The 26,018-nt window shown below is 48.1% G+C and overlaps 1 protein-coding gene across 3 annotated transcripts in view; it reads right to left on the bottom strand.

Moving 5' to 3' along the window:
- OLFML2B (olfactomedin like 2B) overlaps positions 1 to 25,120 on the bottom strand; it is a 41,140-nt gene extending 16,020 nt beyond the window's left edge. The window contains exons 1-5 of one of the 3 annotated variants that reach the window (XM_054450576.2): positions 24,311 to 25,120; positions 20,966 to 21,229; positions 18,434 to 18,541; positions 7,089 to 7,265; positions 894 to 1,125 (exon numbers count right to left, since the gene is read on the bottom strand). In XM_054450576.2, coding sequence (XP_054306551.1) covers positions 894 to 1,125; positions 7,089 to 7,265; positions 18,434 to 18,541; positions 20,966 to 21,229; positions 24,311 to 24,484 — 955 coding nt within the window. In that variant the 5' untranslated portion in view covers positions 24,485 to 25,120. The remainder of the gene's footprint in view (positions 1 to 893; positions 1,126 to 7,088; positions 7,266 to 18,433; positions 18,542 to 20,965; positions 21,230 to 24,310) is intronic. The other 2 variants (XM_054450581.2, XM_054450583.2) reach the window with 2 other exon arrangements.
- Between the last annotated feature and the right edge of the window lie 898 nt (positions 25,121 to 26,018).

Genomic DNA, 26,018 nt, shown 5'->3' with positions numbered 1-26,018 from the left:
CCACAAAAGAAATAATTGGTAAAGTAGACTTCATGTGCTCATCCAAAATACCATTAAGGAACTAAAAATGCATGCCATAGGTAGGGAGAAAATACTTGCAATACATATGATGACAAAGAACTTGTATCCAGAATATGTAAAAAACTCCCACAAATCAACGACACAAAAAAATGACCAAAAAAAACACAGTCACACATGGGCAAAATGATGACGCCAGCTACTGGGTGGAGAATAAACACGGTGGAGGCAAAGGCAGAAGCAAGGAGACAGACAGGAAGCCACTGCATCAGCCCTGATGGGGAAGGACCCGCTCAGACACACTGGGGAGAGGGGAAGAGTGGGGGCCTGCTGGGAGTGCTGGGCAAGGAAAAGAAGGAAGACAAGAGGAGGAGGAGGAGCACAGGAAGAGGAAGAAGCCTAAGGAAACAAGGTAAATGTGATGTGAAAAGGGATTGTCTCTCTTCCATGAAAAATGAAGAAGGACAGAGATCGAAGGGGAGGTGCTGGAGACTCAGACAGGAAGCTCAGGGCCCCCGGAGGGAGGAGCAAGTAGTGGAGAAGCCCACCTTGTGGCTCTAAGCGAGTCAGTCCCCCCAAACCTCAGTTTTCTCATCTGCAAATGGGGAGGACTGGACTGGAGGGCACTGAAGTCCCTTCCAGCCCAGCCACACTCTGCCATATGGTCTTCTGCAAGCCCAGAGAAGTTAAGTGACTTGCCCAAGGCCACTCAGCGAGCTGTGAGGAAATGCAGTGAGAGCTCTGGATAACAAGGCCACAGCAGTAATTGGAATGCAGGAGGGGTGTATGGCTCCCAGGAATCCAGCCCACTATGGTCCAAATGGTGACTTCCTCCCTACCCTGCCTCTGGGGCTTCCCTGTTGACCCCAACTCACGCTGTTCTTCAATGTCATTCTCTTCTTCAGAGACCTTGGCTTTATAGTAGGTGATGCCCCGGATGACAGTGGGCTGGGAGGCCGGCCGGCCTCTCAGGTGGACCTGCCTCTGCAGGGGCCGCTGTGACTTCACCACCTCAGGCGGAGCCAGGGGTCGCGTCTGCAGAAGCTCGATGGAGTTGATCTGCTGGGACACAGTTTCTTCCTGCAGAAACCGCTCTTCATACTGCTCCTCAGAGGGGACACAAGGGAAGGTCAGGTCACTGGTCAGAGAGGCAGTGGGCAGGTCGGGGCAAGGCTGGAGCCAAGGCTGTGCTAATAACAGCAGCACTTCCGAAGAGCCAGGCACTGTTCTAAGTCCTTTATACATTTACATATGTTAACTAATTTAATCTTCTCATCAGTCCTATGAGGGAGGACCTATTTTTATCATGATCATTTACAGTTCAGGAAACTGAGGCACAGAGAGGTTACATACATTTCCCAAGGTCCCACAACAGGTAAGTGGTAAGGCAGATTGAAGCCAGGATGTCTGGTTCCAGAATCAGTGTCGCTATGCTTGACGCATACTGCCCAGAGAATGCAGTCCTCCTCTTGGCTCTGGCCTAGGGATGCTGGGTGACTTAGATCTGGCGTAAGTTGTTTTGGGTGAGATCCATGTGAGGGGAAGGATGCCTGGGCTGGGACATGAAGCCCAAGGACCAGGATGCACACCGCCTCAGGATGAAGCTTGTTAACAGCAATCAAAATGGGCTTCCTAAAACACACGTCACCCCCGGCCCCCAAACCCTTCCCCCTGCATACAGAATAAAGTCCAAAGTAAAACTGATCTTGATCTAGCTCAGCATTCTTCTCTCTTGTTGCGTGCCCTGCACCCCACGCCCTAGGCACTCCAGTCACTGAAACTCTTGGCTCTCCTGAGCCACTGGATCTATGTTCAGCCTGTTTTCTCTGCCTGGAAAGCCATTATACCTCCTTCCCCCATATATCTACTTATTTATCTATTTCTCAAGGCCCAGCTAAAATTTCAGGTCCCCAAGGAAATACTCCTGGACCTTCTAATTCAGAATTAATCAATCTTCCCCAAGGCTCATTTTGTGCTTTATGGCAGAGATTTCTCACTGATTACCCAAATTCCCTGCCTTCTTGTTCCTTACTAATGAAGACCTGGTTTTACAGGAGTGGGCATGGGACTGAATTCTGGCCAGTGGGGTATAGGAAGAAGTTGATGGGATGTGCATTTGGAAAAGTTCTGTATAAGGGGGGCTGATTCAGCTTGGAGGCATCTTTTGCTCTCCTCCTCATTTCTCTGGACTGAAATGTGGACAGAATGGCTGGAGCTGAGCAGCCTTCTTGTGATCATGAGGGGATTTTGAGGATGAAAGTCACTAACGACATCTTGGAGCTAATCATGCCAGCCCTGGACTGCCTGCCTCCAGAGCTTGTTTTACGTGAAAGAACAACAAACATTTCTATTGTTTAAGGCACTGTATTTGGGTCTCTTACCCAAGCTGAACACAAGTCCTAATGAATATAAGTCTGTGTTTCTGCTGTAGCACCTCTCCTAGCCTGCTTTCCACAGGCACTATTTAGGGGTGTTGCTATCTCTGTAGACTATGGGAATCTGAAAGAAGAGAGACCATTTCTTGTTCATCTTTGATTCCCCTGGATGGAGGCTTCCTAATATTTGTCAAATTGAATTTCTGAATCATAACAAATCCCAAGGAATCATCTACATTGGTAACTAACTGGCATTTAATTTTGTCAAAACAAATGATGCTCACATGGCCCAGTGACTGGGCAACTGGATGGCGCTGTGAGAGCGCCCTGTGACAGCTCTGATCATGTAGATGGACCACTCTGTCCTCCACAGAGCTGCTGCCCAAGGAGGAGCCCCTGTGTCCACAGTGTGGCAGGATCTCTGGTCCTGTGTCAGTCTGTTCAGCCAGACTCCCTGTCCAGGATTATAATCAACCACCTTTGAAAGCAAAGGACCTTGGGCATACGACCTGTGAACTGACTGTGCTCAAAGTCAGGGCCACCTGACAGGTGGGTCCAGCTGCTCTGGTGGCTCCATCAGAGAAGTATGGGAGCCTGAGAGGAGCGTGGCCCAGCCCTGCTCTCCCCAGGACTCCAGTGGCTGAATAATGAAGAGGTGGCTTCCTGCAGCCCCCTGAACCATGAGGTCCCTTCTCAACCAGGGGGAGGTGAGTGAGCTCCCTTCTCAACCAGGGGGAGGTGAGTGAGCTCCCTTTAATCTTGTAATTCTAGGCCTTGGTGGAAGCCACTCAGAGAGCAGAGCCCATGTGGAAACAAAACCTGTGTTCCTAGATGCCCAGTGCCCCGAGGCAGGGCAGGGCCTTTAGCCACTCCATGTTGGCTGTAGGAACCTGGCCACCACGGCCAATGTGCTCCTTTCGCACAGGAAGAAGCAAACCAGGCTCTTGCTTTGATCTTTACAATTTGGCCTGGAAAAAGCCCTGAGTCCTCATTACCCCCAAGGACACCCCCAAGCGTGTGCCTGTTTTCTCATGACAAGAGAGTTCTTCTGGATGGCACAACCAATGGGGTTGTGTATCTCTCTCTCCACAGCACACAGTGGTGACCGACTCCTGAAAGGTAGGGGACATCCTTCTGCCAGCCTCCCGTCTGCCCGGGGAAACAGGCTGACATGCTGGGCTGTGCCTGGGGCAGCCCCAACTCCTGCTCCTTGCCCCTCCCTCAATTCCCTGTTCTTGCTGGTGATGTAACCTCCACCTGAGCTGTAGGGAATATCTGGTTTGTGGAGATGATATTTTAATGAACACTTATTATGGCCATGTCCCTTTGTATTATTTTTTAACCCTTACAACAATGGGGAAGGTAGATACCATTATCCACACTTCACAGATGAGGAAACAGAGGCTCAGAGTCGTTCAGCAATTTGGTTGAAAGTCAATCAGTTAAGTGGCTGAGAGGGGCAGTTCTTAAGTCACACAACTCAGATCAGGCCCAGGCTGCCTGTCCTCAGAGCCTGCCTCTTCCTTCCATTAAGCCTCTGCCTGCAGCTGTGACCACAGGACTAACTCGCCTGCCATCCAAAAACTCGCCTGCCTCCCCTAGTCTTCCGGGTCATGGTCTGACTCCCACCCAGCAGACTTGGGAGATCCCTCATTTCCCACTGGGAAGAGCTGCTCGGCAGGCTGTCAGGAGACCCTGGCCACAGCCCGTGACTCAGACGCTGAAGGGCATCTAATTACCGGACCCTGGTCTCCCTCTGCATTGCAAAAGCAGGTTGTCATTTCTTCGCCGCAAACCCCAGGAACTGTCTTAATTCCAGGCTCTCAGGGAAGGGTGGGAACTGCAGTGCTTTCTCCCAGCCAAGGAGATGGAGCAAGACCATGGACAGCCCTTGCCAGAGAACATATAATTTCCTCGGATCCACTGGCGACAGGCTGCACTGGGCGGCAGCGGCCCCCTCCAAGCTTCAATTTCCTTTCTCTGTGAATCCAAGTGTCTGCTGTATGACTTCAGCTCCTGGAGTCGAATGTTCCTACTCCCAGCTTGCTCTCTCCACTCTCACCCTGCTCTCTCTACTCCCAACCCAGCCCCCAGAGCCCCATGCCAACCCCTCAGGCAAGGACCATCTTAGAGAGAAGCCCTCAACAAATTATCACTCACCATTCCAAGAAAGCTCTGATATTATCTACAGGAACCCTGAAAATAAACAACCAAGCCCAGCACCCCTTCCACCCGCTTTTTGGCATGGGGTTCACAAAAGAGAGGGATGGCAAGATCCTGCCTTGGGGCCTCCGGCACCACTTCCCCTTTCTGCCCCACCGCCCTGGTGGGGAAGGATTGTGCTAACTTCAGCAGCGTGATGAATGGGGACTGGAGGAGGGGAAGGGACTTTGCTGAGCAAGGAGAAAAAGGGTTTGGTGTTTTTGATTTGGTTTGCTGTTTGCCCTCAGGAAATCTGAGCTGGGTTCCCGAACATACCACATAATGTGTCATCAAGACAACAGATGAATTCTTAAGCTCACCCGCCTGGGAAACTGGAAGCCAGAGCAGGAAAGGGATGCCTGGCTCCACTGGGCAGCTGAGCCGCTGATGCCAGGTGGGCTGAGATAAGAGACACTGAGCCCAGGTGTAACGAGTGGGAGCCTTCAAGTTCCCTTCCAGCCCAAATGTCTTCTGGCTCCTTGGTTTATGAGCTTAGACCCACTCAGAGATGATCCACCAAGCAGACTAAACACTTGATCAGTAGCCAGCATGTCAGGGACACCCAAAAATGAGAATCAAAATAATTTTTGAAGAAATATGATATTTCCAAAAAAGCACCAAAGTAGTCATCATGGGCAAAGCCAGAAAATTATTGGCCTTTCTTATATCTATTTTATGGTTTGGAATTTTTATTTTGAGTTACATATTGGGGAGGGTGGAGGCACCATATTCTTTTCAGGGCTTGTTGCCTCAAAAGCCCCAATCTGCCTGCAGTCCTGCCTTTGGAACACGTGTGCCCAAGATCCCCAAACCCAGCTGCTGCCTGCCTGGCACCCTTTGATGAACTGCCCTACCCAAGAGTTTCAAGCCCACACACCCAGCCTTCTTGCCTCTCTTATCTCAATTCTTAATGGCCCAGGCAACACAGTCCTGCACAGCAATGCTTCCCAAAAGTTCTTCACGTCACAGCATACAGACAGACCAGCTCAGGGGCTCCAGCTGTCCCAGGCCCTGCTCAACCCACACTCAGAACGACTCCCCGAAGCTGAGGGGATCCCTCAATGGCCCACCTGGAACCCACTCCCCGGGCACCAGTGTGCCACAACTCTGCCATCTACCACCAACCCCTGGTAACCAGTTAAAATAAGCAAAGTCTCTCTTAAATGCTGCCATCCCCTGGCTGCCCAGTGATCCCTTTTATAACACTTGATCCAGACCCATCTTGCTAATAATGTGTCTTGCTAATAGGACTCTTCAAGTCCTGCCACCAAAACTCACCTATTTCCTCTTCCTTTTGGATTATCTCCCAAATTAATGCCTATTTCTTGGACAACAATTCAGTAAATAACCCAATACATTAAATGGTAGCACTTAACCATCAGTACATAAACATAACTTAGTAGTAATTGGAGCCAAAAGAAACAGGCACCAAATGGGGAGGCATTTTTAAGCAAGGAGGTCTTTTGGTATCACTCAAATCACATTAGGCAGCAATCCATTCATGGGTAACTTCGTGCTAGGGACACAACTGGGTAGGAAGAAACAGAGGTTTGAGACCTTCTGCCACCACTTCCCAACTGAGAGAGGGAGACCATGCCCATAGCTGGATCTGTTTCCTTATCTGTAAAATGAGGATATTGATCTCTGTCTGGCCTGCTTTTCTAGAGCTGTGACGACAGCCACATGGTATAGTTATGAAAATATGTAGTAAATTACAAAGTCCGCTATAAATGAGGAGGGAGGGAATATAATTTGTTTCCAAACTGGGGCATTTTTTAGAGTAAAAGAGGGTGATATTAATAACCATGCCAGGGCCAGGTACGGTGGCTCACGCCTGTCATCCCAGTGATTTGGGAGGCGGACGCAGGAGGATTGCTTGTGGCCAGGAGTTCCAGACCAGCCGCATTTACAAAAAATACATAACAAGACCCTGTATTTACAAAAAATAAAAAATAAAAAATTTTTATTACCAGGCACGGTAGCATGTGCCTGTAGTCCTAGCTCATCAGGAGGCTGAGGCAGGAGGATCACTTGAGCCCAGGAATTTGAGGCTGCAGTGAGCTATGATCACAACACTGTACTCCAGCCTTGGTGGCAGAGCTGGAACCTATCCAAAAAAAAAAAAAAAAAATCATGCCAGGACAGCAGGAGTAAACCAGGATGGTCCCAGACAAGCCAGCATGCATATCTTCCCTATTTACAAACACAAGAGATGTTCACAAAGGTGGGATATCAGATCTTGAAAAAAATGGGAGCTGGGACTCAGATTTCAGTCCTGGCTTCAACACTCACTGACCCTCTCTGGGCTTCAGTGTGAAGTAAAATGGAGTCAACTTCTCATCAAATCTACAGAACCTGCAGAACTATTGTATGGATGAAGTGAGCTCATCTCTGTGAAAGGACTGAAGCCTGAAAAGTTCTATGCAGAGGAGAGATGCTGATATCACGCTTCCAGGGCTTGTGATCAGAGGCCCTCGGAGGCTGGGGCTATACCTCTGGGTGGGCGTAGGCTGCTGCCGCGTCCCTCTGCAGGGCTGAGCGGATGTCTGGCATGCTATCTAGGATGTTTTCAGAGCAGTTTTCTTTGCCTCGCTTATTCATCTCAGTTCGAATTTCTTCCATGTCCTCTTTGATTTGTTCGTTTTTCTTGGTGAGGTTTTTAGACACTTCCTGAGAAGGAAAAAAAAAGATGATTCATTAAAGCACCCTGAAGACAAGCAGGAGGCAGCTAGCAGCCATCTTCGCTCAGAGCACACAGACACAACAGACAGGCTGAGAAATCATCCAACAAGTGATTGGGGCTAGAGAGTGTGCCCAGCCCTGGGCTGAGCACCAGTACCAGGTCTCCTGGCAGTATTTCCAGGGCAGCTCAGCGCTGGGATATCCAACTACAGGAAATACTGCCCAAACTACCATAGCTTTTCTATTAATAACATTGCCAAGTCTCTGGGCCACCAGGACACCAGGTTCTTTTTCTGTCCTTTGTATATAGTCCACTCTTATCCAGTGTTGAAGAACATTAAAGAATTCCATTCACTCGCATCCCATACATGTGAACCAGTAGCTCAGTTAATGAAAGAGGGGCTTTCTAAGCAATTTTGGAAGAGGTGGCCAAACAAACAAACAAACAAAACAAACAACAACAACAACAAAAAACTACTCTGCTTTTTTAATGAGCACAAACCATTCCCCGGTATTTTAAAAGCATCATTTACACAGAAAATTGATAGGCTGGCTTCAAATTTTCCTATTTACCCATAAAAATAGTTTCACTAAATGACCCCTCACTTGGCAAATTAGCCATGTTCCAGACCTGGTTCATACCAGAGAGGGTCAAGGCTACATTTCAGTCAACCAACACTGGTGAGTACCTCTTGAGTGTCTAAGTGTAGTGCTACAGAAAGAAAGGCTGTAAGTATCCTTGGGGTTCTGGACCTGGGTGGGGTGGGAGAGATGGCAACTATAACTGGAGACAGAGAAACCATGTCAGGTTCTGTAAATGCCAAATGTGAGGTTTCCTGAGTTCAGAGCAGGAGGAGAGTGGAGGCGTCCCAGGTAGCTTCCTAGAGAAGGTGAACACTGAATGGGATTTAAATCAAGGAAAGTTATCGACAGACTTAGAGGTGCCCCTTTTCCTCTGGTTATTTTTAAAGAGATTTGACTATATTGAAATCCAACTTTGGCCCTCATTCTAAAGTTTCCATGAGCATCTACATTTTCAAATGTGATGTTCTCCTTTGGGCCCTGTTTATGTGGTTGAGGAAGCAATGATGCAAAATAGAGGATGTGTTTGCTTTCCATCTTTCTTTAACAAACAGACACAGGAAGTGTAAAAGCTGGCATTGCCAGGCACAGCTCTGCAGCCTGGTGGGATGCTACTAACATCCTAGAGGGAAGACCCAGTGGCGCAGAGCCAGGGGAGGTGGGCATATCCAGGCAGTGACACCCAGACACCGCGGCTCCAGAGGCTCCTACAGGGGCTGCCCAGAGAAGCCCCATAGGTGCTTGTTAAATGAACCTGGCTCCCGAACCATCAGCCATGCCATTCTTATGGCATTTCATCGCATGCCAGATCCTAAGCACTGGAAGGGCTCACTGTGTTCCACGGCACTTAGGCTAAGCCAGCCTCTCTAAATTGCACAGAATTAACTGTGAGAGCTAAATTCCATGAGAAAGAGATCTTGTTTTAAGAATGCCCAGAATGAGTGATCTTCCCGGGTGCGGAGTCACTCCTAGGTGTTATCTATCAGGAGGTCAAGTGTAATGGGTAAAAGCATGGATTTTGAAGGAAACCGGTTCACCCCTCCATGCTGCTATTGCTAGATCTGAGATCTCAGGCACATTACTGAAACACCTCTGCTTCAAGTTCCCATCTGTAAAATGGGGATAATACTAGCACTTTTCCTATAGGTTGTTAGGAGGATTAAGTGAGTTAATATGTATGGGTGTGCTTGAAACATACTGGACTAAGTGGCTGTTATTTTTCATAGAATGTTACAACTGGAATGGACCCAAGAACTCATGCCTAACCTCTCATTTCACAGAGAGGAAACTGAGGCCCAGAGCAAGAATGTGACTTGCTCAAGGTCACTACAAAAAAGTGGCAGAGCGGAACCAGCACCCGGCCTCCTGGCCCTTGCTTCTTCAGCTTACTTGCTGGATCACTAAGAACACCAAGAGAGGATCCCGGCACACAGACAGCTCTCAGCAGCACCAAGCATGTCAAAAAGCCGGAGAATACTTACAGTTTGGGTTCAGGATACATGACAGGATATGCACAGATGCTGAGAAATACAGAAATGTTGGACTGTCATAAATCCTCACTATTCAAAGTGTGGTGCAGAGTTCAGCAGCATCAGTATCACAAAGGAGCTTGTTAGTAATGCAGATTCCCAGGCCCACTCAAACCTGCCGAATCAGAATCTGTATTTTAACAAGATCCCCAGACACTCTGCATACACATTAAAGTTTGAGAAGCACCACCTTAAGTGGAGAAAGCTTGGGGCACAAGCCCCAAGCTTTTTCTGTCTGCTTGAAAAGCGGACAGAAATGAGTGAGAAGGGCTGTTTTATAGGAGCTCAGTTCTTTCTGGGACTGACGGGAAAAGTTCCTGGCCCCTTAGTGGGATTCAAGCATTTCTGTAATCCATGAGCACCTGCTGAGTGAGACCAACACCTGCGGATACCGCTCCTGTAGCTCTCACAGCCTAAGACAGATCACCAAGCCCAGCAGGTGCAGGGATTCAATGTGTTACCTTTTTATTAAGGCGTTCACGTGCTCAGTGCTGCACTGAGGGTTCAAGCATGAGCAAGGCCACTGCGATCCTGCCCCAGTGAAGGTCACCCTCCATGAGGGGGAAGTAGGCAATAGACAAAGAAATAGACAAGAAAATATCAACTAGTGAAAAGTGCACAAACTCCGCCAGGGTGATGTGACAGATGCAGGCACTGACTCCTCAGTCAGGTCAATAGGCTTCTCTGAGGAGCGCACTGAGGAATATCCACACCTGCAGCCTAGCACTGGCCCTAGGACTCTACTAAAGGTGCTGACATTTCTGGGTGGACTGGCTGGCTGGGCCTAAGTATCCTTATTATTTGACAGAAGAGCTCACTAGATTCCTAAACACTGTGCATCAGTGGGTGTGGCACACTCACTGTGAGGCAAAGGGTGCCCCTCCGCCAGTCTTAGGGTTTCTAGGGCCCTAGGGAGTCCCCCTCCACATTGATTTATAGTCTCCCATCCCCTTTTGGATGTCAATGAGGAGCCATTATTCCGCATTTCCACAGAGGAGGGTTTTAGGCAAGCCTGCCCCTGAGAACCCGGAGGAGCAGTACAATTTATTCCCCTCACGGGAATGGCAAAGCCTGCCAGCCGCCTGAATAAACAAGAGGCTGGCGGTGGCATCACCCCATTGGCCTGCAGGGCTGAGCCAGCTGGTGTCCCCCAGGGCAGCAGCCACAGCTGCCCCTCCTTGGCCACCCCCAGTCAGCCACCTCCAACCTGGGGGTTCTGGCTCTCAAGAGCTCCCCACCTCTCCCTGGGACTCTGTGCTCCTCACACCAAGGGCCTTTGGTGAGGTGATTCTCAGGAGATGCAGGGGATGCCACCTGCACAGGGTACCCTCGATTCTGCCCTGGGAGATAGGTGAACCCCATGACCTCATGCCTCAGGCTCTTCCCCCTGGGACAGCTGCAACCATGACATTTCTGGTGTGTGTAACTTGGCTCGTGGGCAGTGCTGGCAATGTGGCGGAGGAGGTGGGAATCGTGCCTATCTGGCAGAAGCAAGTGTACCCATGGCCCCTGCCAAGGATCCTGGCACACTGAAGAAGAGGGAAGGGAAGAGGGAGAAAGAGCAGATAGATAGAGGGCTCAGACAGAAGGCTGGACACAGCCAACTGTGGCAATGAAAGATTTGGGAACTTTGTCATCATGATTCCTTGGGCCAGGCAGAGCCAAGGAACTCAGAGGTGTTCATAGAACAAGTGCCATGTGTAGGAGAGGTATGCTGTTGGGCACTGGAGGGTGCCTGATGGGAACGGGGGTCCACTGGTGCCACACTGCCAGATGAGAACACGTGTCCACTGCTAACTTCAGCCAGATGCACACACACCAGAGGGAATAGAACGTGCGAACAAGGCAGAGACCCTTGGCAAAGGGGAACCAGATGCAGGCGGAGTTAGGGGTACAGCCATCAGTCAGCCCTAGTCAGTATGGCTGGTGTTTTGACAAGCCATGGAGGGCCAGCACAACAAGATGTGTAGACCGGTGGAATGGGTATGAAGGACACAGACTGTATCCTGACCTTGTCCAGCTCTTAGACATGTGTGCGTGTGCCTGGGTGAGACTGTGTAGTATCTTAAGCCAAAACCTTGGGACCAGGGGAAAGATGACCATGGGGCAGAACTCTAGCAGTTCTCTGTGGTCTCGTTTTTACAAATAGAACCAGGGACAGAGGTGTGGTGGGGGGACGGTGCTGGCTCTGGAGATCGGGTGTAAACCCACACCACAGTCATGGCCTGCTTATATAACCACACAGGGCAAGGGATGAAACCTTTCTAGGCTCCAGGCAGAAAAAGAAGGAATGATGACACCTACCTCACCCAGGCTTGGCACGGAGATGGATAAGGGGCTGCATGTGGTACAGTGCTGGGCACAGAAATCGGGCTTGAGGCATGTGGGTGAAGCTGGAGTGGGAGGGACCCTTGGGGTCTCCATAGCAGACATGCAGGTGGAAAAGGAAAGGGAAGCTAGGGTTTGGTATGGCTGGCGTGAGGAGGAAGGTAAGAACCCAAGGTTGGTGTGCTGTAGAGAGACACACTAGACATCTGTGGGAGTAGATGAAGCCAGACTGCAGGTGAGGCAAACCCTGGCCCCAAGTCACACAGCAGGTGCACACAGCCACATCTAAAGAGGCTGCCTGGGAGGCTGCCTGATAGGTCCTGTGGGCATCAGGACTCCCTGGCAGATAGCTAGATGTGCACAGGGCTAAGATACAGATGGCAAGCCCAAGGGCAGATGGGACATAGTTTCTCATGGGAGTGAACTGAGCAAGTGTGAGGGTAACTGGACCCAAGGTGGGGGGGCTCGTAGTTCCCACCAGCTCACCATGCTCAACCTTTGCACCCTCCAGGAGACAGCTAGGACCAGATGGCCTGGGACAGCAACCCCAGCTGACAGCTGTCTCCTAGCCCCTGGTAAGAGAGCTGGGGAAGAGAACAGCTGGAAACAGCCGGTGCTCCTGATGGCAGGACAGGCGGGCCGTGGCCTAATCCCTCCGACCACAGCTGATGGGAGAGACAGGCAGGCCTGGGTTCAGGGAGCCACCAGCTGCCCCATTGAACATTCATCCAACCAAACAGCTGTGGAGCATCTGTCCCACATCAGGTGCTGGACCAGGGCCTGGGAAACAAAGATGACTTGACCCAGCTTGCCCTTAAGAAGTCCAGGGCCTGGCAGGAAAGTCAAACAAGGAAACAGCAAGAAGTCCCAGGCCTCTGGTGATGAATTTCTATATTAGGGGTAACCTTACCCCTTAAAATAGGGCCACTCGAGCTGTGCACACCTGCACATCCTGGCAGCTCTAAATTGTTCCTAGGCCGACGGAGGGAGGGCTGACACTCGCACTGTAAGTCTCTTTAGCCAAGAAGAAAACTTTATATCCCACAATGGCAAATTAGATTTGAAGTATATACAACCCTGGGAGAGGTAATATATTGGTTTTAACTCATATTAAGATGTAAATTGAATTAAATAGCGTTAGGCTGAAATATATCTTAGAAACATTAACTTCGACCCTCTGCCTTTTCACGTATGAGGACACTGAAGTCAGGCCAGGTAAGCAGTGCCCCTCTCCAAGCCTTCACTTGAGGAAGAAGAGTGAAATGACTTACAGCAAACCCCTCGGAAAGAGCAGATTTGATCAGAAGAGTGAGCCCTGGGGGTGTCTCAACAGGGGTGTAGGGTGGAAGGAAAGGGGGGGCTTGGAAAGAGACACCTCCCCCAACTCACAGCCAAGTCTGCACAGATGAAAATTACATTTTCCTATTAGCTGGTGAAAAGATATATCCCCCAGGGTCAGGAATGCTTCTTTGATCATGCCTTTCAGTCCAGAAACACAAAAGCCACCAAAGCTTTAGGTGTTGGGGAGAAGCCCTCAGCAATGCCTGTGCCAGTACATTCTGGGGAGCGGGCCAGTTCTGGGTCTGGTAAATCCATCATGGACTTAAATCTTCCTTGGAGGCAACATTATCAGGAGAAAAGGCTTCAGCTGGGACACAAGGTTCCCTGGTGCCATCTATGCTCATGGGTGTGGTTTGCAAATTCCAGCAGGTAGATTCGAGAAAAAGGAAAGAGACACACATACCAGAAGGGACAAAACAGAAATCACACTGTGGAAAGCTTGCAGGCATGCATCTATTTTAAGAGCATGGGCTATGCACCCACACATATACAAAGGCACATGTGTACATAAGCATTTCAAGCACTTATAAACACTTACAGGTATCCTGCAGCAAGGTGGGGTGGGACATTTCCTCATAAAATTTGCAAATTTTACAGCAATGACTGAAACCAACTAAAGCCTTGATGCTAGAAGATTATTTTAATGATCTGTCCCTCTGTTTGTCTTTTTCTCCACTTTAGTAAGAAATCTGCCCCTGGAAGCAGTATGTGCTGCTAGGGGTTGAACACCATGCCTCTAGTCCTGCTGCCTTCAGAACCCACTTTTAGGCCTGGGCAGCCTACAAGTCTGTGGGTCTCTGAGTGCACTCGGAGCTCGGATGAAGTCTTTTCTTGAGCTGAGTGAGTGCCACTGCCAGCTGTGTATGCAATGAACAGGGCTTGCCTTTGCCTTTGGAAGTTACAGGTTTTCTTTCTAGACTTTTAACTCCTATCTCTTCAGATACTTATGTTATGTGCCCACCCACCCCTCAACTCCAACATGTACCCACACTTCCTGCATGCCCTTCCCCTTCCCAGCCACTCACAGGGAAGAAAGGTCAGCTGGGGTCTATGCTGGACTGCTGACCACCTTGAGTGTTTCTTATTCCTGGAGCAGTTCTAAAACTGGTTTATGAGGCTTCAGACCTCCCCCAGTGAACTGGAAAGATATTTTTGGAGTTAAGTTTCTAGAACACAGTGAAATGACCCTACTAAGTTATAGCCTCCAAATTGACAAAAACTAGAAAGTCTGACAATACCAAGTGTTGGTGAGGATGTGTGTAGAACTTTTATACCCTGCTGGAGGGAATGTAAACTTATACTACCACTTTGGAAAACAGTTTGGCAATATCTCCTGAAGTTGAAGATAAGCATAACTAATGCTTATCTTCTAGTTCCACTTATCTAATGTACCATAGAGGAATGCAGGCACACATGCACCAGGGTACATGCACAGGGATGTTCATGTACAGGAATGTCCATAGGGCTATTCTGATTTATGCATTCAGAAACTGGAAACAATCCACATATCCATCATCAGGAGAACAGATAAATTGTAGTATATTCATACAATAAATACTACACAGCAATAAAAATGAATGAACCACAAGACACAAAAACAACATAGGTAAATATTAAAAATATAAATTTGAGTGAAAAAAGCCCAACACACACACACACACACACACACACACACACACTTCTGTAGGATTCTATGTATTTAACATTCAAAAAAGGCAAAACTATTACATTTAGGGATGCATCCTTAAATGATGAAACTATAAAGAAAAACAAGGAAGATGATTAACATAAAGGTAAGAATAAAGGTTCCCTGAGGGAAGGGTATGAGTAGGAGAGAGCATATGGGGGCCTTTTGGGGTATTAAAATTGGTCTGTTTCTTGAGCTGGTTGGTGGTTACACAGGCATTTTGTTCATAGTAATTTGTTAAACTATATTCATTGTTTATACACTTTTCTATGCATGTGTCATTTTTCAGTATTTAAAAAAAAAAAGATAACTATTGGGTACTGGACTTAATACCTGGGTGATGAAATACTCTGTTCAGCAAACCCCTGTAACACAAGTTTACCTATGTAACAAACCTTCACATGTACCCTCCAAACCTAAAATAAAAGTAAAAAAAAAAAGGACACAGATGTAAATTGACCCTGATGGAGAGAACTCTACTCTATCCTTGCCAGGTCATAAAAAGGTGAGATAAAAAAAAAAAAAAACAAAAAAAAAAAACAAAAGCTTACCCGAAATCATTCCACTAAGCAGAGCTGCTCCCAGGGCTGATTTTACCAAAAGGTAAACTCAAAATAGTTCAGATTCCATTTCTCTCTCCTTCCTTCCTCTTTCAACTGCAAATGAAGTTTCCATTCCTACCTCCTCCTATATACTCAAGGTGGAACTGTGGCTATATCCCATAAATATGTGCTTGCTTATACTGCCAACCATTGATCTTACTCTGGGCAAAATGCCTCTCCAATCTGACCCCTTTTTTGTCTTGTCTGACCTCCAAAGAGCTCCCGTTGGGATTCAAGAATATTCAAGGACCAGGAGCAGAATTTAACTTCCATTTGTCCTGCAGAACCAAGCTGGAGAGGGAGTGTTTTTTCAATTTACCCAACATTCTGCCTTTTCAATTACTGCAGACTCCAGACAGTCAGCTGGCATGAGCCTTGAGACAAACTCAAGCAAATACAGTGCTCCACTGTTTGGGCACAGGGGCCCAGACCCATCTGAAGACTACTGTCACACTTCAGCACCCTATCACCTTAGGCTGTCTGGTTTGGGGAAACTTCCTTCCTGAACTCAACTTTAATCCTATTTAATGGGTCTAGGGGATAGAGTCACAGTTCTGCCTAGAAATTCCCTTGGAAGAGCTATTGTTTGAAGTTCCTGTTAAGAAAATCTGATGCTTGCAGGACAGATGGCAATGATTTGAAGAAACTTACAGGGTTGATTAGAAAGAGCCCTGGACCAGGAACCAGAAGGCCCTGTACTTCCTGGCACTGTGATCTTGGTCAAGTCATCTAATTTCCTTGGCTCTCACATTACCTAGGAACAAATGGGCTAAATGTATACGGAATGCTTTACAAAACATAATATGCTATAAAAATGTAAGGGATTATTATTAAGGTCCAATCTTTGCTACTAAACATACCACAGTTTTGGCAAGGAGATACTCTCATTGATGTAACTAAAACTGTTTTTTGCAAAAACTAGGTTACTGTGTGACTGTATGGACAATACCACCCTGCTGGGGCACTGGTATTACATCAAATTGACCCATACTCCCTCCTGAGCAGGGAGGGCTCAGCTGCTGGACAAAGCTGTAACAAGACTGTGGTCCTTGGATAAGCCCAGCCCACTGGCCTTCTCAGAGGCTGAGCACCTGACCTTGGCCTCCAGAGCACTGTACTCTCCCCCCAGATCTATCTTTCTCAAGCTGTGTTCTCCAGGAAGAATAGCAACTGTTTGGCTGTCAAGGTCAGGTAAAAGCAGAAGAGGTTGCTGTCGCTCCTTTTCCTATAGAAGAGCAATCCTTTTCTTAAAGGGGCATTGCACATTTGGATGGTTCTGGGGGCCTAGGAAAACAGAGGCACTTCCCAATATTGGACCTTGGTTTAATTCCTTTTGAATGTATCTGAAAGAACCAGAAAGTGGTTTTAACTAGGAGGAAGAGTCCAAAGCCTGCATGAAGTCCATTAGTAGTGGGATGGTGCTGACCATCCACAATGTCATCATTCTGGCTGTTAACAATGAGGAAGGAGAGACTCAAGATGCCCAGGGACCTAGTTCTTTGAAAGCACCCCTTGAAGAGAGTTGCACACAGTGAAGAGGAAGCTGATGCAGTTCTGTGGGCCACTCTGATCTGTCTACAAATCTCAGGATCCAAAACCCTGACCCCTCTCATCAGACCGCATATCTGATGTGATTAAGGACCTACCAACCCTCTCAGAGCCAACAGCCATATTCAGAAAACATCTCACCACAGCATTGGAGGAGCTAAGCCCAAGGGCGGGTAGAAAAGGAACTGGTGTTCACTTTCTGGGAAAATTTTAAGGAGTGGAAGGAGTGTGTTGAAACTAATCCTTAACTTCAATGTTTCATCATCTTTGTGCCAGCTCTCCTGGCAAAGTAATGTAGGAATGTTTGTCCTCAATCTCTCCATGGTCAGAGCCTTGTTTAATTTAACCATTTCAAAGCATTTTCATACTGATTAGCGTACTTTGTATACTCTCAGCAATCATATGGAGTAGGCAGGGTACTATTCTCACTGTCCAGATGGAGAAGGTAGGACATGGCTGCTCGGCAGCACAAACAAAGAGTAAGGAACTCATCCTGTCCTGACTCCGAGCCTGCTGCTCTTTCTGCCACAAACCACTACATCTACTAATCATAGATCGAAGAACCTTAGCTCTTCATGACAGCCCCCCAAAAGTCCACTTTTTCATAAGGAATATTGATACGTTTACAGTCATTGTGTTATTAAATTTGCCACTTACAGTAATGCTGTAAACATTAAAGAAACAGATTTCCACTCAGAGCAGCAGCTCTTTGAGTCACTGTTTCAAGTATCAGTCCAAGAACCAGATGCGAGTCAATGAAACATATCCATAAAGTTCCTTACCAATAAGATTGAATAATGATCGTTAGTTACTTTTTGGGTGACTAAATGATTTCTCATCTATATGTTAAGGCATCACAGCAACAAGCACTGTCAATGTTATTACAGTATCTGTAATAACTCCCAGCTCCCTTCACACACCACTAGATGAAAACCACAGCACCACCTGTACAACTCCCAGAGCCCAGTCAGAATAGTATGGTGTCTTTGTCTATGAAAATTGCATGACTCGTCCATTCATCCTGGGCATGACCAGCCTGAATGCTGAGTGGGGAACATTACTTATTAGTAATCATTTTTATGTCTTCTTCCTCTAAAACGAATTTCAGATGGATTCACACACATAAATACAGGGGTATGCACCAGAACAGTTAGAGAAGTTAGGAACCATATACGAAGGAAGGAGATGACTCCACCTTAAAACTGGAGGTAAGATGCTTATTGTACCTTTATATTTCATTGAGTTCTGAGGTCCCTGGAAGTCAAGGTAAAAATGGAAAGACATTGGTTATATGATTAAGAGGATTTTATAGATGAAAAAAAGAAGGTACAGTACTGGCATTTCTACTTAACTGATTTTCTTTGTCACCAACAATTTGGCATAATTTTGAATGAATCTTTTATGTATATTTTTCCTTTCATAGAATAGGATGGGTTAAGTCTAGTCAGTGCATGTGCTAGCTGAAAATTTACTGTGGGACATTTGATATGCTTTTGGGCTCGATGAAGAAAAAGATATGGAAACCAGAATCCTCCTTACCTCCTCCAGTTTATCCACTCGCCCCACCAGTTTGGTGGTGACTGAATGTAGCTTCAGGAGATCCAGGCCATAGAACGCTCCTTCCAACATGTCTATGATTGTGGAGAGCTATGAAACAAGGCAAGGGGTTAGTCCAGGGCTGGGGCAGACAGACACAGGGCAGAGTTTCCTTTCAGATCTGCATGTTGGGGGCTTGGCAGGAAAGCCACTAGCCAGGAATTGAGAGGTTGCCGTGAGAAACACATTTGTGTAGGCAGGGATGTAGGCAAGCACAATGGTGTATGTGCATTCTGCCTTCTGAAATGTTTGGGTGAGAAAATGGGAGAGTCCTACAAGAACAAGTAAACCTGAGGTCTAGACCTCTTCACAAACTGTTTATACCTCTTTTATGAAATCCGTCAGTTGCATTGACATCTGTCTTTCCTACTAGACTGTGAGCTCCTTGAAAGTAATGTCTCAATAGCAAAGACATGGAATCAGCCTAAATGCACATCAATGACAGGCTGGATAAAGAAAATGCAGTATGTATATACCATGGAATACTATGCAGCCATGAAAAAAATGAGATCATGTCTTTTATGGGAACATGGTTGCAGCTAGAGGCCATTATCCTTAGCAAACTAACACAGGAACAGAAAACCAAATACCACATGTTTTCACTTATAGGTGGGAGATAAATGATGAGAACTCATAGACACAAAGAAAGGAACAACAGATGCTAAGGCCTGCTTGATGGTGGAGGGTAGAAAGAGGGAGAGGAGCAGAAAAAATAACGATTAGGTACTAGGCTTAGTAGCTGGGTGACAAAATAATCTGTACAACAAACTCCCGTCACGTGAGTTTACCTCTATAACAAACCTGCGCATGTACCCCTGAACCTAAAATAAAAGTTAAAAAAAGAAAACAAGCAAGCAGTGTCTATGTATCTTTATCTCTGTTTCCCCAAGATAGCTGGCTCATAACAGGTATTTTTATTCTATAAATACTCAACGAGGTGGCTCTACATGTCAATACCTTGAGGATATGCTTCTGAAACACTCAATTTCATTGTCTGCTAAAGGCTCTGAAAGACATCAACAGGTTCTCCTTAGCACAAAGTGCTAAACTGACCCTGGGCTAAAAGAGGACTCAGCGTCCCATCTTTGAGACTCTTGCTCTATGGCAAGCTGCCACAGTGCACCCAGCCTTCTCAGTTTTTATCAATGCCATCCTGCCTGCCAGTATAGAGGCCCTGGGAGGAAGGTGGCCGAGGCTCTGGGGGCACTGAGGGCATGCAGAGTGCAGGGTAAGAGGGAAGATGATGAGGGCCAGTTCCTGGAAGTTTACTGGGCCACACTTTTGCAATCTACACTCCCCATTTATCTCAGAGCCTAGCTTCTACATGAAGAAGTCCAAGTATGAAATACTCATGTTTAGAAGGTGAGCTCCTTTCTCTCTACCAGCGGAAGAGAGCTGAATCCTGGATAGAAGCCATAAAAAGATAGCTGGCTGTTAGTATGTACTGTGATAATTTCCTGATTTCTAATAGACATTTTGCCTTATGGTGTTCCAGAATTCCCCCAGAGTCCAATCCTACAACTGAGTGAGTGTGGCACTTGGTTCAGAAAGTTGTTTCATGGCAGAGCTGTGGCTCTGGCCGAATCCTGAGATACTCCTGATATTGGTAAACACTACTCTGTTGAAAGAGACACCAATGACTACTAGTCACTGAGTGAGTGCCAGATGCCAGCAGCACTTTACATAGTCATCCATTCATTCATTTACATGGTCATGCCTAGCTGAATGTCTGGTATTGTGCCAAGTACCTCCTAGTTGTTATCTCATTGATTCTCATAACCCCACCAAGTAGACGTTATTATTCCCACATGTTATTCAAGGAGCTGGAAGGCAGACAAGTTAAATAACTTAAGTGGGATCACACTGCTATGATTTGAACCCAAGTCTGTCTGACTCCAAAACCCAGCTCGTTCCACTACCCCATGCTGCAAGGGAAGGGGGGTGTGCAGGATCAGAAGAAGCCCTCAGCCAACCCATGGGGGTGCCTAAGTGGGGCCTGAGCTTCCCTACCCTATGGACCATGATAGGATCACAGTTTGATGATGCAATCTAGAGCAGGCCCCCGGCCTCTCCTTCCCTAGGCCAACCCAGCCCTTCCGCTAAGGGCCAAAGGCTTACTCGCAATTTTCTTTTGCCTCTTTGGGGTGTGTGCTGGGCTGATAGTAAATTGTGGCAGCAATTTTCCTGAAGAACGCTGAGTTCTTTTGGCCAGCTGGGCCTGGCAGCTGCTCCCAGGCCCAGCCTCTCTGGCTCCATAAGGAGGGGTAGGCACACTTTGATTTAAGCATCTCCCTTATACACCAGAGCCGAAAAGGACAAGTTTGCTAGGACATCAACCTTGATCCGCACACAGCATTCTAGGGAACAGGCCTGACCTTCTTCAAAGGGCTTACAATCTTCAACCATGGCCCTGCCAGACTTGTGGATCTCAAAAGTGCCCTCTCATCCAAGGCATTGCCCCATACTAGGTCCTACCTTCAAGTCCTGGCTGTCTGCCTCCCGCAGCTTCTGGAGCCTGAAGTCTCCCTCGCAGGGATTGAGGGCCGATGGGGGTGCGACACAGGCACACTTGCAGGACGAGCCCGAGGTGATGGTTTCCACGGTATAGAAGTCTTCCTTCCTGGAGGCCCCCGCATTGATCCTCTGACAGGCATCCCGGCCCAGGGGTCTCACCACACACTTGCACTGACAGTCCGAGCCCTCAGACATAGCCTTGACCTTGTCATAGTCCCCCAGCAACTAGACACACAGAAAACGGGTTAGGGGCATGCAAACACAGGTGTCAGTCAGCCTCCAGAAGGAAGCTCTCCATTTACTTAGTCAAACGTCCTGCACTAGTCAGAGACCTCAGAAAACTCTGAACCACGGAGCCAATAGGTCACTGAGATGCAGTTTGCTGACTCTGACATTTCCTTGAAGGCATTCAGAGTTCAGCTCTCTTCGTTTGTCTTGGAAAGCTGTGCCTTTCTCATGGGCCTTGGCCTTTCATTATTTAAAGGAAAAAACAGATAAGCCCTGTCATTTGTCCAATAGCCTTTGCCTTCTTTCTGCTACAATCCAGGTTTAGGCTTTCTTTTCTTTCTTTCTTTCTTTTTTTTTTTTTTTTTTTTTGAGACAGAGTCTCACTCTGTTGCCCAGACTGGAGTGCAGTGGCATGATCTCAGCTCACTGCAACCGCCACCTCCCAGGTTCAAGTGATTCTCCTGCCTCAGCCTTCCAAGTAGCTGGGATTACAGGCGCACACTACCATGCCCAGCTAATTTTGTATTTTCAGTTTCGCCATGTTTGCCAGGCTGGTCTTGAACTCCTGACCCTAAGTGATCCACCTGCCCCAGCCTCCCAAAGTGCTGGGATTACAGGCGTGAGACACCATGCCCAGTCAGAATCCAGGTTTAAGTATAAAAAGGAAAAGAAGAAATTGGAGAGATTGAAAAGTTGGTATTCAAGTTTGAAGACTACTGGCATCTCTCATTCATTTATTCAACATTTATGGAGTGCCTACTAAGGACTGTGAGGTGCTGTGAAGGATAAAGAGATAGGCCAGATGGAGAGCCTGCTGTCAAGAAGCCTACAGTGCAGGAGGCATAGAAATAGCAGTCACACAGAGTACAGAGTGATAAGTGCCCCCGAAGAGGCAGAGAGAAAGGGCAGTGGGAGCTAAGAGCAGCTCCAACTGGAAGCCAGGGAAGACTTCTTGGAGGAGTGGCATTTAATCTGGGCCTTGAAGGATGGGTTAGACGTGGAGAAAGGGAATTGAGAGGAAAGAGACAGGTCCAGAAGTCAGTAAGGTTTACTCAGTCTAAGAGTTCATGCTTCTGAACCCAAACCCCAGGCCAAACCCAGGAAAGCAAACTGGCAGCACTTGCTGCTTTTGCAATGCTAAACATTTCCTTCTGGGCACTTGCCCCTGCCAGCCTCCCCAGGCAGGAAAATGTGTGACAGTAGGCTTTCTGGAGCCCCAACTCTGGGCACTTGCTGGGAAAAGGCTCTTCTCTCCCAATCCTCTCCAAAAGGCCCTACATCTCCAAAGCCAGGGCTCCCTTCCTAGGCAGGCAGAAGGGTTCCCTTCATTTGACTAATGATTTCAGCGGGCAAGCATTGAGCTTGTTTGAGTAGAAATGTTCCTTGGGATGCTGTCTGGGGGGAAGAAGACTTGTAATGTTTTCCTTGCAAAGATTAGGTTTCTTCTAATACTAATATTTGCTTTAGGGCTGTTGTCAAACACAGAATGGATCAGTGGAAGAAGGTGGTGTAGTTAAGGGTGACTTAAGCGGCTGTTCTTTACCGGCTGATAGTAAATTGTGGCTGTCTACTCTCTGAAACTCTGCCTGGATTCCTACATAACCCTGCTCTGAGAACCCTGGGTGGATTCCTTCCTTACAGGAGGCTCGGGTTTCAGGAAAGTTTTTGTTGATAGTGTTCCAGAGCCCCAATGTGAGAGATTTTTATGTCTTTTCGATTTAGGGGTCAGTGGGAGGTAATGGGTGGGCAGAGGGCATACATTAGCATCATTATTAAAGGAAGAGTGAGGAGGCTAGTGTTTGATAAATCCCAAAGTGCAGCGAATTATTCTCTCTACTGGAAGGAGACAAGGCCCACTCCTAGGGCTTGGTGGAGGTGAAGGTACAGGCAGCGCTGGAGGATCCTTTCTCAGACATCCCCCATTCTGAAGATTCTGGTGACACCCACCACACGTCATCATGCCGGCTCTGGAAAGCACGAAATAAACACTCCAGAGAGAACTACCCCTTACAGACATGAGATCTGGGCTGAAGACTGTCAGAAGCCCTGGCTCTACCCATGTATCTCTTTTTTTTTTTTTTTTTTTTTTTTTGAGACACAGTCTCACTCTGTCACTCAGGCTGGAGTGCAGTGGTGTGATCTCTGCTTACTGCAACCTCCGCCTCCCGGGTTCAAGCGATTCTCCTGCCTCAGCCTCCTGAGTAGCTGGGACTACAGGTGCCTGCCACCACGCCTGGCTAATTTTTGTATTTTTAGTAGAGATGGGGTTTCATCATATTGGCCAGGCTGGTCTCAAACTCCTGACTTCGTGATCTGCCCGCCTCAGCCTCCCAAAGTGCTGGGATTACAGGCATGGGCCACCGCGCCCGGCCTACCCATGTATTTCTTAAGGTCTTTATCTATAAATGGGTATTAGGGTGTTTTGAAGATTGAGTCAGAAAAAACAAGTTTAAGTATTTGGTAAACAGACACCTTACAAAGCCCATCACTATCATGGGTTACTCGGGCCCCCACTGACAGTCTGCCCTAGCTGCCTGCATCTGCATTCCCACCCTCCCCTCCCAATACACTCTGTCATGTTCTCAATCTCTCTGTTTGAGGGTCACCTCACATTCATCACACATGCTTCTGTTCTGACTTCACCCCATGCTCCCGCCTGGTGTCCCACCCTCTGCCATAAAGTATCTCCTGATGGGATATGCCATCTGCCTCCTGGTCAACATATCCGCCTGTTTTCACATTCCAATTCTGACAAACAGCCACATAGACAAGAGATACTTTTCACAACCCTGAAACCAAAAACAACTTTTTTTCTTTCTTCTCAAGAAGTCGAGCGGCATCTTCCCTTCCTTCACCTCTCCTTTCTCCTGATTTGATGACTTTTAAAGACCCTATGATTTTGAGAGAAGAACCTATATCCTTCCATTAAGAAAATATTCTGATACATGAAAATCAAATGCCCTTTCCATCGGTAATGGAAGGAAAAACAGCTGCCCTCAAACACTTCAGCAAGGACCAGCTTCCGGCTCTCACCACCATCCAGGGCAAGAAGAGCGGTCGTGGCACTCGGCATCCTACCTGAGATAAAACGTTCTCCTGGTTGTCCGCCTCGTTTTGCAGAGTCTCGTCCTCCGTAGGCGCCACTGTCTGCGCATCTGGGGGCTCGCTTGTCCCTGTGGGGGCAATGCTGGACACCCAGGCCGGAATCACAATCAGAGCGAAGTAGAGAACTAGCAGCCGAGGCTTGGCCATGAGGGGCGCGATAAGAGTGTCCTCAGCCCCCTCAGAGAATGGCTGGGGCGGGGGGTCTCGGCAAGGACTTCTGCGAGAGGGTGTCCCAGCTAGAGCGCGAAAGTGGCTGCTCAGAGCACCTTTTAAAGCTGGGTGCGGCTGAGCGGGACGGGAGGGTGCGCCCCAGGGACTCTGGGCATCTCCTTCCCGACGCGAGCAGCCCTCGACTGTGCAAACCCAGTGGAGAGCCGGACGCAGGGAAGAGGGGATGACGGAGAAGGTGGAGGCGGGCACTGGCTAGCTGAGCGCTTCGCCCACAGGAGGGCTCAGGTGGCTGGAAGGCGTTCGGACAGACGCCCGCGGTGCGCGCCGGGACGGGCGGCGGGGAGCCTCGGGGCGCACGGGGACCGGACACGGGGAGGGCAGAGGCGGTGGCGGCGCGGGCGGCGAGAGCTGTTGGGCTAGGGAGCCGCGGAGAGCTCGCGCGGAAGGAGGGCGGAGCCTCTATTGTGCCGGGGCCGCGGAGATGCAGCCAGTGACCGCGCGGAGGAGGAGGACCTGGAAGCGCACGGGGCTCGGGCGGAGGGGCACCCGGCGGACCCCGCCCCCGCTGGGGCTCAGCTGCCGCGCGCTGGCTGGGGATGACGTTGGAAGGGCTTTACTTTCCTTTCATCTGATGGCAAGTGAGTGGAGAGAAGTTACCCCGAGCGGCGTCCCTCAAGTTTGGGGGTTCGGCCATTCTCGCCGAGAAGAGCGACTTTCCATCGCAGGCACCCAGCGCTCGCTCCAAGGCCGAGCCAGTTAGGGATCTGCCGCATCCTCCTTTAGCACACCTGCGGCAGGGGAGAAGGCACGTTTGTTCTCAGGCGTTTCTTTTCCCTGACTTAACTCTGGGCGAGTTCTCGGGCAGCTTTGAACTTAGCGCCGTTGGTAGCTGCTTGCCTGCCACGGCTTTAGAACCTAGTAATACCTCCACCCAGAGGAGAATCATTGAATTCCTTCCTAGAGTGTGTCCTGAGTTGTGTAAACGTTGAAAGTTAGGGGAATGACTGTACATCTCCGACACTCTCCGCGAGTCCCCATGGGGAAAGCTACTGCCTGATAATTTGGGACAAATCTCCGGGTCTCTGTTACCAGATTATCTCTAAGAGGGAGTCCACTTTCAATAGTGTGCAATTATGTTACTATGTCCCTCAATTACTGAGGACAACTTTTTATAAACCTACAGTGAAGATTAGCAATATGTGAATTTAAGGAAGGGCACTGTGCCATCCTGGACAACTGTCACTCGGAATATTGAACAGAGCCAGGCCCCTTCAAAGGATATTACGCACCCTTGGGAAATTCAAGCACCTTGCTTCTTATGCTGAGGAATAAGGGTTGTAATAAACTAAGGAAACTAGCGCATGTAAGTAATAGTTGACATAAGTATAATAATAACCCCTATTAGTATATTTTAATCTTTAAAAAACTCAGCTTATGGACAAAAATTCAATGCTCTGGGTGTCTAGCTTTGTGGGGACATCATGCACACACCCTCCTCTGTGTAAGCTAT

Source organism: Pongo pygmaeus, chromosome 1 (genome assembly GCF_028885625.2).
Source record: "Pongo pygmaeus isolate AG05252 chromosome 1, NHGRI_mPonPyg2-v2.0_pri, whole genome shotgun sequence".
Lineage (NCBI taxonomy): Eukaryota > Metazoa > Chordata > Mammalia > Primates > Hominidae > Pongo > Pongo pygmaeus.
This window is presented reverse-complemented; position numbering and strand designations above follow the sequence as displayed.